Source organism: Chrysoperla carnea, chromosome 5 (genome assembly GCF_905475395.1).
Source record: "Chrysoperla carnea chromosome 5, inChrCarn1.1, whole genome shotgun sequence".
Classification (NCBI taxonomy): domain Eukaryota; kingdom Metazoa; phylum Arthropoda; class Insecta; order Neuroptera; family Chrysopidae; genus Chrysoperla; species Chrysoperla carnea.
This window is the reverse complement of record NC_058341.1, coordinates 9,383,847-9,397,730: the sequence shown is the minus strand read 5'-3', so window position 1 is coordinate 9,397,730 and position 13,884 is coordinate 9,383,847. Positions and strand designations below refer to the sequence as shown.

Genomic DNA, 13,884 nt, shown 5'->3' with positions numbered 1-13,884 from the left:
GGTAACAGGTATTGAATGACTAAACCAGAAAAATTGATAAAAAAGATATTTTATTTATATTTGTACATATTTCACTAAAAATAAATATGAATGAATGTTATTTTGTACAGTATGTCATTTGTAAAAAATATAGTTTATTCGAATTTGAAAATAATAATTTTTTGAAAAATTAACATTGAACAATATAATTTTTTTATAAAAATTTTAAAAATAATAAATAACAATTATAATTTTTTTAATTAATACTACAGTGGAACATGGTTAAGTTGCCCCTGGATGTGTGAGATATCTTTACCATTGATAGATCCCGAAACTTTTGACCTCTATAATTGGAAATAATGAAACCATTATAACTAAAATTTCATTTTTTCGATTTTATCGATGTTTACCTCTAATTTTAGGAATTGAAGATCAATAACTTGTATAAAAGTAGGATAGTAAACTGCGCGACATATTTGTTTACAAACATTCGGATTTCATCCACGTAAAATCCTAGGTTTCTAAAGAGCCCAGTAATCCAGGTTCCACTGTATATCAAACAAACTCAGTCAATTATTTATTTTCACTTGTTGTTTCTATCATCAATATTTTTAAACGTTAGGTTAGTTTAAAGTTGCTGTCCTGGAGTGGGGCACACTTAGACCACGGAGTCCGTTGTGATACCGAAAAAGGGTTGGCCCATCCCTGGCCACTACTTCATGAACCATTTGTAGCTGTTCAAGAACAGCAGGAGTGCTTTGACGTCGACGGATTATAGGTCGGAGAGGTCGTCAAAGAGAGGCTGGCTCAATTTTTAAACGTAACAAACATGGAACTTAATTTAATATACTTCAGTTTCATTTTAAAATCTTAACATCTCTCAATAAAAATTAATAAATTTTTCTTTATGTGCATCACCTAATGGTAACTATTAACAAAAAAAAAACTAAATAAACTTAATTCAGGAACAAATGGGAGTTAATGAGAGGTCCTCCCAAATATTTTTAACCAATATTTGCATAACAAAGTTAAAACTTTTGGACCACATGAAAAAAAAAAAAAAACAAATGTATCAACTTAAAAAGAAAATATGTCATGTAAAAATCAGTCCTTGAAGTTTGGAATAAGACCAGATCAAAATTTAGAAAATTCCAATAAAAAATATGGCTTAATCTATAATTATTTTTTGGAATGTTAAGAAATTTTGAATGTCTAGGAATCACAATCTTGATCACTATACCAATCACTGCTATCATCCTCATCAGATCCGATCTCGTAACGATATTCATCTTCGTCAGTTTCATCATCCTCTAATTGTGAGAATTCTCTTAAGAATGGTACAAATTTTTCACCATCTTCTTCGTCATCAGACAACGCCAAGTCAACATTCAGTTTAATGTTACGGAAACGTTGTTTACTTTTCAATAAACGAGGCCATTTACTACCTGTAAAAATAAAAAATTGGTTTTATTAACAAAATCAGTTCAGGTAAAGTTCAAATAATTCGTTAATTATCTCTATAGGAATGTATAGATCTAGGTACTAGAAATATAATTTAGTCTAGACCCTAGGTACTAGGATCTCTACCTTTTCTTTAACTACTAGGCTCTCTAGATCTGTAGGGCTCCTGTACCTTTCTTGAAAAGTAAGTAAAGACAAAATGTTATAGGAACGTCTGTTTAACTGACAATGTTTTGTCAAAAGATTCAACTATAATAATAATAAAATATAAGAGAGGTATCGCAAGTGGATCCCTAGTACCTAGAACAAAGGGTGCTCTGTGCCCTCCATGGGAACAATCCGTCACCCGAAGGCAAGACGTCTTCGGGAGAGAGAAGCTATTTTGATTAATTGAAATTATAGGATTCTGTTAAGGACAAACGACTCACAGAAAGCCCACGTGACCTTACCTTTACTTAATTTTGTTAATTTAATAACAATTTCCAAGCCTTTGGCTTCGTCAAAATAATTTGTTTCATCAATATCTTCGTACAAAGATAAATTTAACTCATAAAACTTTCCATGAAAATCAGTTCTGAAAAACATTAGATTAAAAACTGGCACTATGTATAAAAATTAAACCCAAACTACCCGACGTATAGGATATTTAAAAAAAAAAAGGTCGAATATATTCAGAAAAATATTATAAGTTCTATCTTGCAATGACCTAGTTTTTTTTAAACTAAGAATTCATAGCGGGTAGTTTGGAATAATTTCTTCTTGTTTTAATTTACCTGAATAACAATGAATCTTTGGTAATCAATAAGTCATAATTTTTAATATCAGCCAATTGTATTTTTAATACAATTATATTTTCAGTTTGATGCCACAAAACAGTTGGTAACAATCCCGAAGAAACTATTTCTTCAGTTTGTGGATCAATAATTTTATTATAATATTCTGTCACCGATTGATTTTTATCCTCTTTTTTATCACTTTTATTTTTCAATTGATTTTTATATTCATTTATTGACGGCCCTTCGAACTGTAACACATTGAATTTATCAGGGGGCATTCATTAATTAAGTGTAATTTTGGCAATTTTTGATAACATCCCCACTACTACCATGTAAGGGTGGAGTATATACATATACTCTCCACAAATAAAAAATTAGAATTTTTATATTTAATTACTAGAGACTACTAGTTTCATAAAGTACCCCCGTAGGAAAATACAAGATCTTTTACTTACACGAAGTAATCCTTGATAAAATTCCTTTGGATCATAAATATAAACGCCTTCATCATCGGATATGTCTGTTTCTTTGTCTATGTTTACTAAATCTAAAATATTATTTGATGTGTTTGAATTTGCTGTGTCAAGATAATCGGTAATTTCCTAAAAAAAATAAACGCATATTTAGTATTCTAGTAATTAAGGCTGTTGTCTCGATATGGATTCGATAGTGTTAGAAAATTCTAAAATTTTTTAATACTTATTAAGGATATAATAATATAATTTACAATAAAATTTGAAGTCGATTGAATGTCTCTAACTCGAGATAAACTTATAAAGATAAAGATAAAGATCGGATAATTTACATAAAGAGCATAGGGGAGGGAGTTATGTTTTTAATTCTAGAAAAGAAAAAAAAACGGACAGATATTTTCAAAAACTAACTGAGTGTCCGACCGAAAGTCGATTTTTGGCCGAAGCTGATTAATCAGCTATCTCCACAACCTTCGACCGAAGCCGAAGCCTTAAAAGTTCTAAGAAATTTAGCTAAAATTTAATTTTTTGTAAAAAATGTCGCCCATCAAGGTGCAAAAATTTACCTCATCACTATTACTTCCATCAATTTCTTGAAATATAAAATCATCGTCTTGAAAGACTTCAGAAGTAATCGGTTTCGAATCAGTTTCTTCAAGCGCGATGTTATTTATTACCAGATTATCCGTATTCTTATTACAATTTTGTATTAATAATACGGCATGAGTTCCATCAGGATCTCGTTGTATACACCTAGAAAATTTAAATTTATTAAAAATGGCGCTGGTATAATTATTTTTTTAATATAAAAATGAATGTGTTCTTACTTGGCCCATAAAGTTTCGTACATATCTTCAAATCGTTCTAATATTGATGAATTATATTGTACGCCAAATAAACGACATGGAATACTTTGTGCCGGTAATTTTGTGAGCATCCAGTGTCGTATTGATCGTAAATTATTTTTATCAAATGTTTCTTCATAGCCTTCATCAATTAAAAAACATTTGATTTGTTGATCGGGTAATATTTGACGAATTTGAGCACGATAATACAATTCCTCTTCTGACATCCATGCTAAACAATAATTATTTTCCACAATATCGAATTCTTTTGGATATAAAGCATCTGTTGCTTTTTGTAGGATATCATTTAAAAGTTGAGTTAATCTGGAAAAAGGGAAAAATATTAGTAGATTGAAAAGCTTTTCATTTTTAAATTTTTGCGTTTTCTAGCTTAAAATAAAGTTATTTTTTTTAAAAGGTAGAAGAACACAATTTTGGTTGTATCCACCAAAACAAATGTTGAAAGAGAAAGTTTTCACTGGCCCCGACATCAGAAGGCTTTTAACCGGCACCCTGTTTGTGGAAAGTATGAATGAGAACAAAAAATAAGCTTGTGTATCGTTCAATGATGAAATAATAAGGATCCTGAATACAAAACCATTGTTCAACTAGCAGCATACGAAGCTCAAGGCTGCAAGATAAGCCTAAAGGTCCATTTTTTGCACTCCTACATAGACTTTTTTCCTGAAAACCTGGGAGCTTACAGCGAAAAACAGGGGGAGCGGTTTCACCAGGATGTCCGCGATATCGAGAGACGTTACCAAGGAAGATGGGATGTGACTATGCTTGCAGGCTACTGTATAATTTTTAATAAACGAGTGCTTTTACCAATTTTTTGTTATTGAATTTGCAAAAAAACCTTACGTGATAGAAAAAAATGGCCATCATTTCTGAAATCAGCGCATTCTAAAACATATAATTTAGTAAAAATATCTCATGCAGCTGACAAAAAAATTATTTTCCAGACCTATGTTATGAGGAAAATAGGTTTATTTATTCGATTTTTCAGAGAATTCAAATTGTATGAAAACTAAAGTTTACAAAAAGAAACAGATGTCAAATTGGAAATCAGTGAAAATATTATACTTACGTTTTATTAAACTCATAACGTCCTAAATAGAATTTCGTACCAACATCAGTTGATAAGAAAAACACTTGTTCAAAATCATTACCAACTTCCAAATATGCATTTTGTATTTTAAATTCCATTTTCTTATTAATTGTTTTATACGTTTTTTCATTTAATTGATCACGCTCTTGATATTTTAAATCAATTTTCGCTCGTTTACAAAGTTCTATTAAATTTTTCAAATGCATTGGATTTTTCTCAACAATATGCTCACGTTCTAATTCATATGTTAAATTTAATCGTTCTAAACATGTTTTAGTATGCGGAAATTGTTCAATAATTTGTACATTATCAATCCAAATACGATTACCAATTGCTAATTGTACGTCACATGTGATAAACATATCGGGATCATAAATGTTGATATCTGATAATTTATTTTTCAATTTTGTATTATTTTCGATATCCCAAATAATTTCATCGTGTGATGGTTTTACATTCGCGATAAATACATCTAACGATAACTGTTCACTTTGATCTTTTGTAAAACACTCAGGCAAATCGAATAAACTTTTAAATGTGACAGTTTTTACTTCACCGGTATCAATTAGTAATATTTTATAATACTCTATCGAAGTAGATGAAATTCGAGAAGTTTTCTCAATAATCTTACATCGTTCATACAATGTTTCAGTTTTTTTATATGCATACACTTTATTAATATCAATTGTTGATAATTTTCCAGGATTTTCACGATAATAGCTTGCCAAATCCAACGATAGCATTTTATATTCACTGTCGGAATCAATTAATCGAGCTGAATAATGTACAGCATCGTATTGTTCGATTAATTTTAATTTAATCGATGAACCGATTTTAATATTTGAGAATGTTGGTGAATCAATATTCGAAAATAATAAATGACGTTTATTGCAACGATATTCGTTAGGACAAACGCCGGTACTTAGCAATAAGTAGCATAATTCGGTGTTTTTTGTTTGTAATTTTTTTTCTTCTTTAGCAAGAATTGCAGCCTATTAAAATAAAATATTATTAATATTAATAAAAATTCTATATTTACCATACCATACATACAGGGTGGGCCATTTTGATATATAAATCTAAATATCTCGTTTTCTAGCTAACCAATCAAAAAAATAAATTAAATTAAAGTTGCAGAGTTTGATGGCGACATCATGTTCTGACATCAGATTGGATATAGTTCTTTGGATTTCTTTAATAGCTAATTTAGATTCTAAACAGTTTTTTTTTCTTCAGATTAACGAAAAATCAAAGTAAAAATTCATTCAAAACGACAGAATATTGCAAAAAAGTTCGAAAAAATGATAAAATTTGAAATGCTTTAACTCGGAAACTATTGAATCTACAGAGACTTTTTTAGTTTCATATTGTAGTAAATTTAGTCTACTTTAAAAACATAGGTAGTACATAAAAAGGTACTACCAAAACCTAGTCCTTTAGGGTTATAATCGCCAAAATCTGAAAAAAAAACATGAAATTTGCAGTTTTTTCGATTTTTGACAAAGTTGCGTTTTACGCTCGAGGTCACAAACTTATTCTTAGATTATTCATTGGACTGCAAAAAAACTAACTACCGGATTGGACACAAGCTCTGATTAATAAAGTTACGGGACTATTAAGAGACTTTAATAAAAACTCACCTCTTTTAATGGAAGTAATTTTGTAAAATTAGCATTGTTTGACAATCGTTCCAAAAAGTTTATCATGCGTGGAACAACTTCAATATGACTTTCATCGATAAAAATGTGAACTTTTGGACTAGCTACAGCTCTCTGGAAAAAAAAAATTAAAATCCATGGTATATTAGATCGATATTTAACCCAAAATATGGAAAGAATTCGTTCTGGACTCAACTCATATAAATTATTGGGCAGAGAGAAACCAATAAAACTAAAAGAACAAATTGGTTGAATCGATTTAATCTAAACTCTAATAATATCGTACAAAAGAGTTACTTACATTTGTTGTTGCATAAAACGATGGATAATTTGCGTTAAGCGTATTAAATCGATTTGAAAAATGTGTCCAGGTTCGTGGCAATGTATAATGAATTAACCACATAGCCGACGTGATAGAAATATCAGCTAGTACATCGTCAGTGAGAACCAATAATTTATAGGCCCCAGGTAGTGCAGTATTCCATTGATCAAATGTATCTAAAGAGAAATTTTCTCTTATTATTTATTTTGAAAATATAAAAGGGTATTTTTATGTATACTTACGTTTAATTTCAGTACCAGTAACACGTTTTTGAAAAGACAAAGCTTCAATACCTTTCGAATTCAAAAAATTAACAACTTCCTCAATTTCGCTGTATTTATTACACATTAAAAGTGTCTTGAATGTTGATATTTTTTGATTAATTAATTCTAAAATTAGAAAAAATCAAATAGAATTCTCCCCAATAAACATCAAAATTCGTTATAACGGCTTGATGGGACCTACAATTATGGTGGTTATATCCGATAGTAGTTAGAGAAATATCTCTAGGTAAATTACGAAACATCATGCTATGGCAATGGCAGGTTTAGGTGAAAGGAGCGTTTGAGACGACCCTTATGATGCCAACGACTCCGCTGCTTCATCCACTTTAAAACCAGAGTGATCCGGTACCCAGATCAGTCTGAGTATTGATCTGAGTACCGGGTAATCTGGGTAGACTGCTGATATGTATTACCCAATGTAACCTTCCGTGTTACAGATCTAGGAAGGAAACGGAATCGATTCCTTTATTCTAGGTCCACAAATCTCCGGTCCTTGATCCATCCGTATAAAGATATGGTTCAGTAGAGGGGGGGGGGTGAAAAGTTAGGTAAATTTTGATATTGTACTACTTACCATATAAAATTTCCATTTTTGTTTCTTTTCTAATAAATTGCAAGTTCATATTAACTTTAGCATAAATCGCCGCTTCAATTTGCGTTTCAATACAAATTGCAGGTTTAATTTTTGATTTTTTACATAATTCTTCCACACCATTTGTCCATTTTTCACCGGTTAAAATTAATTGAATATTTCTTATTGCGTTACGACGCCGATCTAAGGTATTTTGACATTGCGATAAAATTTCGGTCAATTCTGAGGAATATCTGTTAAAAATTAAGATATTTTTTTCTGTATTAATTTTATAATGTTTTTACTTTAAATCATTGGCAGCGTTTGATCGAACTAAGAACTCACGAGCACTCAATTAGTTTATTCGAGGGTAGTCGATATCCAATGTATCGAAAGTCTTTTTTAAATTACCTATCAGTTATTATGTCTGCATCGTCAATAACCAAATGGCACAATCTTCGGAATTCGGTAGCAAATCCACGCATTTGATTTAAACGATTCATAAAACATTTTGGTGTTGAAATAACGATATCTCCTCGAATGATATCAATATTATCCAATAATAAATATGCTCTGTTTTTGGTTGGAATCCTTGCATTTGATTTATTTTTATTCTAGAAAAAAGCATCTTATTAGAATACTATTGTACACAGCCAGACTGATTAGGGTCACTCTTTATATTTTTACCTTTTGTGTATGTTCGAATTTTTCTCGTTTTATTATCAAATTCAGCAACAATAATGTTTTTTCATAAATAATACGTGCTGCGGTTTTATGGGCACATAATATCAATACAATTGGACCATCAAAATTTCCCAAATCATCATAATTGTTTTCAATAATTGTATTACACATTAATGGTAAGAACATCATGCAACTATTTTCATCTGGCTTATTATGTGTATATTTTGGCCATATAGCCACAACATTTTCGCCACGATTTATTGCTGGCCATACATATGTTTGTAAATTGTGTAATTCTATTATACTAAAAACAAACGTTTTTTTATTCGATTTATTTTACTATTAGACAAATATTTTCTATGAAATTGCTTGAAATCGGTCCAAGAAATCATCATTCATACGGGATTTTGGGCGATATTTCTGAAACTATACATCTCAACTTTTAAATGAACTCGATTTTTGGGACAAAATTACCGTATGAACTGAAAAAATGTTATTCCCGTATGAAACTATGTATATAAGGTAATTTTGATCTAAAATATACGAAAATCGAGTTATTTTAACAATTGATTGATTGATAAAGTTCTTAGACTTTTCTCTTTTTTCACGAAATTCCCAGACATTTCCATGTATTCCAGATTTTCAAGTAATGGCCACCATGTTAAATTAATGATATTTTAATTGATAATAAATTTTAAAACTTACTTTAAAGAAGTTAGCACATTTCGAATATCTGAATGCAAATAGGCTTGTCCGACATTTTGTATAGGTGTAATTTTTTTCAACGAATGAATTAAAAATCGACTAGTGTTAAATCCTCCGACGTTTCTAAAATAAAAAATTATGTTTGCATTATGTCACAAATATTTTATATTTACATTATTTCACGAAATTAGCTTTGACTAAATACACTGAAACGGTCGAGAAAATGAGATCTCATTGAAAATAACGAATGAGATCGATTCGAAAATAAAGTAACGATAAAAAAATTTAATCTACAGATTATTTCTAAAAATTGTTTTTTTTATTGTGTCAGAAATAAAATCTTGTTCAACGGAAATCATTGTTTTACGGAAAGGAAATATGAAAGCTTGAATGAATTCTGTAAGGAAATCGAAAGCAGAATAAAAATAAACTTTCGTCTGGTCTTCATAGTTTCCAGTCGTCACCATTTTTGAATAAAAATCGAAGAGCTCTATTTTAAAATATACTGACATACTTTATATTTTTGATTTTATATTTATTTTTGCCCCACTTTCTGTGCCGGTCAGTGTAATAATTCAACTAAAAATTTATATTAACGATTTTTTTTTATTCAATTTTTTCAAAAATACATTTTTTATTATAAACTTTGTAAAAAAAAAATAAATATTTTTTTTTCAATAAAAATAATTAAAGCTTTATTAAAAATTTTTTAAATTAATTATTCTTAATAATTCTAGAAAACTTTAACGGTATGCATACATCATTATGCACAAAAAAAAGTGTGGGAAATTCGAATTGATTCCCACTTTTTGCTAATTATAATCGATTCCTGTAAATTCTAGGAACTTTATACATAATATTTATACAGTGTGTATATTAACAAATGTTTAATAGTCAAGAAAGTGGCAGAGTTGTCCGAAACATGCCATCTCGAGTTCTTTACTGATAAAAGATAAAGTAATATTTTAAATCAAAAATAATTTTGGATGCCGGTAACTCAGAAAGGCGATTGTCTCCGCACACATGTGCCTTATACCGAAATGCTTGTTTCGACGTACTCTACCATCCTTTTGATCGTTTATTCATACAAACTCAGTATACTATTATTTAATTATTACGCATTACAGATTATTATTATTAATTTCTTCTAACTTCATAATTAAATTCGAACTTAATAAAAGATTATTTCTATTCTCACAGCACAAATTTAAGTCAGATTATCAAATTATACATTTTGAATAAAAAAAATTAAAAAAGGACTTACAAAACAGGTGACAATGATGATGTAGCTGCTTTAAGATTGCGACCAGTTTGAAATGTTTTTACTTGTCTCTCTAAAAATGACTCAACTGTAATAATACCGTCATCGGACTCTTCCATATTTTGGTTATTTGTTTTCCTTGGCATTTGTCTTGTATACTGATTTTTTGGTTCCCTTTTCATATTAGGTAACTCTACGAGCGCCCCTGCTGGCATTATATTAAGCTTTTGGTTACTGACAGGAGCATTATCTACTTTAGGCCAGTTGAAAGTTGAATTAACTTCAGTTGACGTCTGTTTTTTCTTATCTAGAAAAAAAAACCACATTGCGACATCAGAAAAATAATACTCTGACTTATCATAATTAGTCGAAGGAATAAGGCCGACTCCTGGAACTCAGAAATCGACTCTTCGTCAGTAGATTTGTATGGGAATCTAAGTCATATTCATGCGAACCTGTGCTTTGTCGATTTACGTCCGTAAAGTGGGACAGAATACGTACTTTCAGATGACAAGATTTAAACCCCACCCCTACTCCTTTGCTTTGACGAAGTCAATAGAAAAAAATGATTAAAAACAATTACATACACAAAGTTTCATTATCGGTGAAGTCGTTGCTTGATGTAGTTGATTCACAACGACTTGCAGATGAACTATCCAAATTTGATGAAGGAATTGGTGTAGAACTTGATTTTGGATTAGTTGTATCTGTTGAAGATGATTTTTTAATTTTCAATTTTTTTAATAGTTTTGTAACACTTGGTTTTACTGTAGTTTGTTTTGGAGAAATATTCTCTTTTGTTTCCTCTTCATGTGGTTCTTTATTTTTTTCCATCAATTCGAGTAATTTTCTTTCATTTTCAAGTTTTTTAGCCTGTTTTTGATTAAATCGTTCCAAAAATAAAGCATCATCTTCAGTTTTTCCAACACTTAAAAGATCTTCTTCTACTATTTGTTTTTTCGGTGATTGTTCTTCATCAATATTTTTTATAACAGCAATACAAGTTTTCACCTCTGAAATTTTACCATTTTTTTCAATCAGAGAATTTTTTTCGTCACTTGTGATTTCTGAATCGGTATTATCGTAAAATTCCGCATCTTGATTCATCGCTAATGTATGATCGATGGTATTTATGGATATAACATCAGTGAATAGTTGTTTGGCTGGAGTTTTACCCGACGTGTTCGAGATCAATTTATCTTTCGCGTTAAATAATTTTTTTCGAACACTTAATGAATTACTTTCATTTAAATTTTCTGGTGATTTTAAATGTTTTCGTGTACCCCGACCAACACTGTTTAATTCCGATTCAAATTCGAATGATTCATTTTGTGAGTCAGAAATTTCTAATGATTCATCTTTGAATGAATTATTTTGTTGTTTTAGTTTTAATGATCGTCGAGATCCTCGACCAGCGGTTCGATTTAATATTAAACCATCGTTTGGTGATGTTTTAATCTGCGGCGATGGTTTTGTGTGTGTAGTTACAGTATGCTGCAGTTTGCTGATTTCATTTTCTGAACTCGATGAATCTGAAGTAATCGGTTTTCGATGGCGCATGTGTGATTCAGTAATAGTACGTTTGGTGAATGCCCTCAATGGGGGATCTGAATCAACTAAATCACTTACATCGTCTAAATCGTCTGCTATTGCGTTTTTTATCGTTGGATGTTTTGGGATAGTTTCTGATTGTACAGAAATTGATCTGCTTGATGGAATTGTATTCATTTTTTGACTTTTCGATGAATCGACAGTAGGTCGTTTGGTGAATGCCCTTAATGGGGGATCTGAATCAACTAAATCACTTATATCATTTAAATCGTCGATTATTTTATTATCAGTGAATCGTTTTGGAATAGTTTCTGATTGTACAGAAATTGATCTGCTTGATAGATTTGATGGAATTTTTTTATTTTTAGACTGGCTTGAAACAGGCTGTGATTGAACAGAAGGTGGTCGTGATTGATTTGAAATCGAACGTGATTGAACAGAAGGCGGTCGTGATTGTGTATCACTTGGAGTTTTCACACGACATGATGGCTCTAATATAATATGTCTTTGAACTGAAAGCAGAAGTAATTAAATTTAACGTCTAGAAAAATTATATTAATATTAGGTCTGGAGCCAAGCATAGTTTTTTCAGAACGGCTGGAATTTGAGATTATTGTCAAAGTTCTGTCTAACAACTTTTTAAAGGGAGTTTCATTTGCGAACTACAAGTTACTCTTGAAAGAAGATATTCTGAAAAAGGCCAATCTTAGATAGAGGGAAGAACGTACTTGTGGTACTACAAGACAGATATGGTCTGAGTACAATCGCAGGCGTTCCGAAGTTCTCATATCACTTCCAAGGGTCTCTGTTCGCAAAGTTGTTGCGGCTATCACAGGACACTGGCTGGGCGGCAAGCATGCTGAACGCTTAGACCTGGCAGTGTATCACGACTACTGCAGGAGTAGTCACAGTGGTGACGAGGAGGAGACAATGTCTCATATTCTCTGTCACTGCCCAGCTCTTGTCATGAGGAGATGGACTTACTTGAGCCAGCCTCTCTTTGACGACCTCTCCGACCTAAAGTCAGTCGACGTCATAGCCCTCCTGCTGTTCTTAAACAGCTCCAAATGGTTCATGGAATAGTGGCCGTGGATGGACCAACCCATTTACGATCTCACAACGGACCCTATGGTCTAAGTGTGTCCCACCCCAGGACAGTCACTCTAACCTAACCTAAAACAGACCTTATCATGGGAAAAAATTAATCAAAATTTGATACCTTTTAAAAAATTTTTTTCATCCATAAAAGCAAAACCTTTTTCCACTAAATGTTCAGCAATATTGTATAATTTATTCTTTAAAACAATTTGTAAATCTCCAATAACAACATTTTCCAAATATTTTCGAGTTTTAAAAAAAACTTGTGCATTTTTCCTCGATAGTAATTCTTTAACAATATTTTTGGCACTAATTTGCCACTCACATATGCGACGTTTCTCAAACACCTCCAAAGACATGTTTAAATCAGTAATTGCCGGTATTACACCAAATAGAATACAACGTTCGCATTTTGTTTCTTTCTCTCGAAATTCTGGCGGTAGTCTATGTGGTAAATGGGAAACGTCAATTGGCCTTCCTTCATCGATCAGCCATACTTTGTACGATGTATCCCGTATTTTGTTATTCACAAGACTTTGGGCAACTTTTAAGTCAATGTCTAATTCGATTACACCACGGGCCCAAATATTCTTGACGGGATCTTTAAATGCATAAACCTATAATAATAAATCAAACAAAATTGTTTACATTTTCCAGATTTGTGGTAAACTCAAAAATTTGTTTACCTTTTTTAGGTGAGGTATACATGTTCCAGATTGCTCTGCAAAAGTCTGTAATTTATCATAGAATATTTTATATTCTGTGTCGGCATCCTCAATTCGATTAATCCAAAATAAATGTGGATTTATGAAATGAGTAACTTCAACAAGTTCGAATTCACTTTCCGAAGTCATTTTTAATCTAAAATAACTGCCGCCATAAATATTAAACCACGAGTGATAAACTTAACCTCAATGTTGCAGTTTTCACGATATAATAATATAATTATTTGTATGAAATCATTATTTGTATGAAATAACAATTAATTAAAGGTGTATTTTTTAATTAACTAAAGAGGACGTAAAAAGATCTTATTAATTATGTACAGTTTATTTATTTTGTATACAAACTAAAAATGAACTACAGACTCAGATAATATAGACTG

General features: G+C 30.9%; 2 protein-coding genes across 2 annotated transcripts; both read right to left on the bottom strand.

Moving 5' to 3' along the window:
* Positions 1-894: 894 nt before the first annotated feature.
* Positions 895-4,774, bottom strand: LOC123300485 (putative ATP-dependent RNA helicase TDRD12). The gene is made up of 8 exons (XM_044883067.1): positions 4,625-4,774; positions 3,517-3,858; positions 3,256-3,442; positions 2,672-2,818; positions 2,454-2,464; positions 2,214-2,414; positions 1,890-2,014; positions 895-1,424 (listed from the first exon to the last, which is right to left on the bottom strand). Exons 1-8 carry the CDS (start codon positions 4,741-4,743, stop codon positions 1,192-1,194), a joined length of 1,365 nt encoding a protein of 454 aa, XP_044739002.1. The 5' UTR covers positions 4,744-4,774; the 3' UTR covers positions 895-1,191.
* Positions 4,775-4,819: 45 nt separating this feature from the next.
* Positions 4,820-13,779, bottom strand: LOC123300483 (putative ATP-dependent RNA helicase TDRD12). The gene is made up of 13 exons (XM_044883066.1): positions 13,466-13,779; positions 12,901-13,396; positions 10,718-12,193; positions 10,134-10,437; positions 8,870-8,992; positions 8,168-8,468; positions 7,892-8,094; positions 7,484-7,734; positions 6,868-7,014; positions 6,605-6,801; positions 6,286-6,417; positions 4,874-5,637; positions 4,820-4,829 (listed from the first exon to the last, which is right to left on the bottom strand). Exons 1-13 carry the CDS (start codon positions 13,631-13,633, stop codon positions 4,820-4,822), a joined length of 4,572 nt encoding a protein of 1,523 aa, XP_044739001.1. The 5' UTR covers positions 13,634-13,779.
* Positions 13,780-13,884: the final 105 nt, after the last annotated feature.

Excerpts from the sequence above, each read along its gene's own strand:
- LOC123300483 (XM_044883066.1), bottom strand. The coding sequence starts at position 13,633 with ATGACTTCGGAAAGTGAATTCGAACTTGTTGAAGTTACTCATTTCATA. Across the intron at positions 13,397-13,465 it reads GTATACCTCACCTAAAAAAG|GTTTATGCATTTAAAGATCC; the intron begins GTAAACAAATTT and ends TTATTATTATAG. Across the intron at positions 7,735-7,891 it reads GCAGACATAATAACTGATAG|ATATTCCTCAGAATTGACCG; the intron begins GTAATTTAAAAA and ends AATTTTTAACAG.
- LOC123300485 (XM_044883067.1), bottom strand. The coding sequence starts at position 4,743 with ATGGAATTTAAAATACAAAATGCATATTTGGAAGTTGGTAATGATTTT. Across the intron at positions 3,443-3,516 it reads TACGAAACTTTATGGGCCAA|GTGTATACAACGAGATCCTG; the intron begins GTAAGAACACAT and ends TAAATTTTCTAG. Across the intron at positions 2,819-3,255 it reads ATGGAAGTAATAGTGATGAG|GAAATTACCGATTATCTTGA; the intron begins GTAAATTTTTGC and ends TATTTTTTTTAG.